General features: G+C 38.2%; 1 protein-coding gene across 1 annotated transcript in view; it reads left to right on the top strand.

The window, feature by feature from the left end:
- The window catches only part of AHI1 (Abelson helper integration site 1), an 87,137-nt gene extending 83,412 nt beyond the window's left edge, over window positions 1-3,725 (top strand). Inside the window, exons 23-24 of the mRNA XM_009999144.1 lie at window positions 572-651; window positions 3,500-3,725. Of these exons, the coding sequence (XP_009997446.1) occupies window positions 572-651; window positions 3,500-3,725 (306 nt within the window). The remainder of the gene's footprint in view (window positions 1-571; window positions 652-3,499) is intronic.
- Window positions 3,726-4,625: the final 900 nt, after the last annotated feature.

Genomic DNA, 4,625 nt, shown 5'->3' with positions numbered 1-4,625 from the left:
GAAGATGTTAGTTTATAGATGGAGCAAGTTGCATAGAGACCCACTACTTGGAAGTTAGAGAATTTACTGACTTTTCCAGGTTTGTTGGTTTTTGTTGTTGTTGTTTGGGGTTTGGGTTTTTTAACCCTGAATTATAAAGTAACCTGGAGTTGTTTGAACTGGTTTTGTCTGAAACTTGCAGGCTTAAAAAATAGACAGGTTTCTCTTGTTTATGCAGTAAAATGGCATTTTAGCTTTCTGTCATTACTCATGCAGTAGGTGAAATCTCTACAGACCATGTGTATCTTAAGCTGACTTCAAGGAGATTCCTAACTTTCTGTTTCTACATATACCTGAAAACTGTTTTTTATTTGCAAGTACCTTTTTTTGTTGTTGTTTTTAAGCAGGGTACTGTTTCCTTGTTTGTAGCCACATAGGAGTTAACATTTTATGGTTGATAGACATTCTTTTTCAAACGAGGTATATTCTCTCCTTATTCAGGAAGCTGGTGGGTTTTCTATGTACATGTGTAGGCCCCATTGTCTGTCTTCTTTTTACCTTCCTGCCCGTTTTCTTTGTGTTTTTTTTACAGATGTCACCAGTCACCAGTAAGTCAGGGGACCTAAAATTTAGCTCGGAGCATGACACAGATAGAGACTCACTTGCAACACAGTAAGAACGAAATACTTAAAACAATTTGCACTGTTTTTTCTGCAACTGCTGTTAGAAAACTTTGAGAAATGTTGGAAGTGTTATTTTGTTTTAGTAAGCAAAAAAAGAAGTTAGCTTTAGCATTCTCTGCTTGGGTCACACCAACTCTATGCAACACTCCAGGCTTGGGGCAGAGTGACTGGAAGGTGCCCAGAGGAAAAAACCCGGGGATGCTGGTTGACAGCCAGCTGAACACACGCCAGCAGTGTGCTCAGGTGGCCAAGAAGGCCAACAGCATCCTGGCCTGCGTCAGGAATAGTGTGACCAGCAGGAGTAGAAAAGTGATTTTTCCCCAGTACTCAGCACTGGTGAAGCTGCACCTTGAGTACCATGTTCAGTTCTGGGCCCCTCACTACAAGAAGGACCCTGAGGTGTTGGAGCGTGTCCAGAGAAGAGCAACCAAGCTGGTGAAGGGTCTGGAGAACAACTCTTATGAGGAGAGGCTGAGGGAACTGGGGTTCTTTATTTTAGAGAGGAGGGGGCTGAGAGGAGACCTCATTGCTTTGCTCATTTAAGACATCTCCTTCTTTAAGGTACATCCTACTGGGGTAACTATGCCCAAAATTAAACGCCAAATTCTACCCTTATACACTTTTATGCACCCTTATGCACTTAGACAGCTCATTCCTCATCATACATGAGGGTTAAACTTCCCACTTACAATTTTTTCCCAAATCTAGATACTGCAGGAGACAGAAAATAAAGGTTAAAAGGTAAGTAAATATTATAAGTTAATACCCATGTCACGTGCCAGTATACGATAGAAATCATGCACTAAATTTTTAAGAATTAAGTGAGATGTGGTTGTCAAGTACGAGCTTTCACTGTGGAGAAGTGAAACTGTTAGCACCTGCACAGCTCACTGTACCTTTCTTTGAGCCTCTACACAAGTGATTGCTGGTTGGCCTATTAGAATAGTATTCATTATTGCCACAATGCCTGCTGTAAAAAAACAGTGAATGGCAAGCCCTCATGACATGTCTATCTTTCAGAATTTCAAGATGGAAATTATGGGATTTTAATAGGAAAAAAAAATGTTATCCAAGATGGTAGTAGATTTTTATCTCAGCCGAGTGGTTAACCTATCTTCTGCAGACTTTAGAGGAAACAGAGGAATGTCCACCTAACAGATACTAAGTGAACTAAGGTTTTTATCTGAGTATCTCTTAAGATTTGATACATCATCACGTCCAATGTTCAAATATTTAAAAGATTAAAATTATTTCTCAAAATTGGAATAGACTTATACTGAAAATTTGCATAGTAACCTCAGCCTTCGAAGAGCAGTGAGCAGATACTATTTGTTAGTACAGACATTATCTCCTGATGTATATTCCCATTATACGGTTTTGTTGAGCTACACTAGGTAGTGTAAATTTACAAGTGATTATCCATGAGGCCCAGTTGAACACAGAGTTTGGTAGACTGGTACTTGTATTAGTGATTAATTTTCCTGGTGCAGTAGTACTTCTCAGATTGCTCCAGGAATCCTAACACAGGGAGTCTTTAACTCCAGAACCTTTTCCTTAGCATGTTCTGGTATTAGAGCTACAGCAATTGATGAATTCATTAATACATTACAATACCATGAGAACAGTTAAACATTGTAATAATCTCCCAAGGGAAGTGGTGAATTCCCCTGCATTGGGACAGTTTTAAAACTCAGCTTGACAGGATGCTGGGTGATCTCATTTATACTAAATTATTACCTGGAAAGGTTGCACTGGATGATCTTTGAGGTCCCATCCAACCTAGCATTCTATGATTCTATGAATACACAATTCAACTTAAAAAAATCAAACTAGAGGCACACAGCCATCAGTCCCTTAGCAAGACTGATGTGTAAATGTTTTAATCTATAAAATATGATTACATGAGGGCAGTGCCACCAAAAGTAACTTCTTTCAGCACCCGTGTTGGGGAAACTGCATGCATCTCATTGTATTCTTTAGTCTTGATTCATCCACTCTCTTGTGTGCTTCAGCAGCATTCAGCCTAACAGTTCTGGTAAAAAACAAGGCCTCTTCATGCTAGGCATGATACCAGTTCTGAACAGAGCACCTGCCCTTGAAAGATTGCAGTTGAAGTATTATTACATATTCATCATTAAATAAAGTTACAAATTCTGCCAAAAGTGGGAAACCATGGTATAAGTGATGTAACATCTGGATAATCCCTGGAACCATCTGCAAACCCAGTTTAATTCCTTTGTTAAAGGCACTAACTGGGAAAAATACAGGAGCCTGAATGATGCTTTTAGTATTGTATGGGGTGTAATAAGCATAAATAGATGTTAAAGTGGTTTCTGGTTCTGTAAATCTGTCACATTTCAGGTAAATTAAAATGGAAAAAACTAACCTTATGCACTTTGCCTGCCTGCCTTATTGTTGTTGAGTAAATAATCCAGGAATCGCTCCTTAATTACAAGTATTTTGATGTTTGAGCTTAGGAAAGAGAACAAAAGTGCAGTGGCTTTTATGAGAGGAGGGGACTGGCAATTTGTATTTTTTAATTAAGTTTGTTGACTAGTGATCAAGACTACATGATTTTTAGGATAATGAGCAGTTCTTTTCAAAGCTATGCTATGATGTCTTAAAAAGTAGATAACTGGAGTGTTCTCATATTATGTCTTCCTGGTTTTTCTGTCCTTTTTCTACTGCAGAACAGTAGTTTTTGTAGCTTTTTCAGCATTGTACTCAAGGGGGACAGGCAGACAATTGCTCTAACACATCAGCCAGGGGTGGAAAAAGCTCTATATTTGGTCTAACTTTGTGTTTCTTTTACTCTTTTTATTTCTGCCTTCCTCTAGAGGTGCAAAGAAAAAGAAGAGGATAAAGAGGAGCGAGAGAGAAAATCAGCACAACTTGGTGGGTCTCGATACTCCTCTATCATCAAGTACAGCTAATGGTGTTGAAAATGAGCCTGTAGCCCGTCGGGGGGAACTGAAGAAGAAGAAAAAGGTGGTGAGAGGCTCAAACTTAAGCACAAATGGAAAGACAAATACTGCCTTTGAGCCTGAATGCTGTGATGCATAGTCATAACTGAATTCCAAATACTGGTGTGATATTCAGTACACATATTGAAAGCTGCAACCATGATCTCACTTCTAGGATTAACAAGAAACAAAGAAATAAAAATACTTGAATATGTAAATGGCTCCACTTGTGACTTACCCATCGTGTATATCTGGTTTGGCTTTTGCCCTGGGTTCCTTGAAATCAGCAGAACTTGAATGTTTGACTCCTCACTGGACTGGTAAAATCTGAAACTGTCAAATACAAACCTGACCGATTTAATAGCTGATTACAACTGAACGTAGACATTTCTTTAGATTGTAGATAATCCATTGGGAGCAGAGATTCAAGTGAAAAAGTGTGGTCTAGAGCAAAGCAAGCCCAACCACTAAAGTTATTAGATTAGCATTTTAAAATGTGTTGTAAGTAAAATAAAGGAGTGTTCAGAATGGTCCAATTCCAAAGGAACACTGACATTACAGTGTACCTAAAACCATAAACTTTAAAAAATGTTTTCCTCACATGAAGTATTCACTTGGACTGCATTTTTGCAGCTCTGAAGCGAATTGGTGAGTAACTACTTGTACAACTACACTGTCTTCAGTGGGACTATTCATGCTTACCAATGTAAATAAGTGTTGCAAATTCCAGGCAGTTACATTCTTCCAATGAAGTTTTCTGCACATAATAAAGATTCATTGCGGTTTTGTCAGAGTTCCTGGCTGCTTTGGCAGCAGTCTTGCCAAATATACTTTCTTTTGTGTAAATGAAATATTTCATATCCAACTGTGCTGTTTGTTTTACTTGTAGGCTTTATTCACTTTTAAGTGTCATTAATCTATTTTTTTACCGGAGTGTTATGTTGTAAACTTTTACTAATGACTTCAATAATTATCTACAGCACTAAATAATTTGTTTTAT

Source organism: Chaetura pelagica, unplaced genomic scaffold (assembly GCF_000747805.2).
Source record: "Chaetura pelagica isolate M959 unplaced genomic scaffold, ChaPel_1.0 scaffold90, whole genome shotgun sequence".
Lineage (NCBI taxonomy): Eukaryota > Metazoa > Chordata > Aves > Apodiformes > Apodidae > Chaetura > Chaetura pelagica.
Note: the sequence above shows the minus strand (reverse complement) of the source record. Positions and strands in the feature narration are given on the sequence as shown.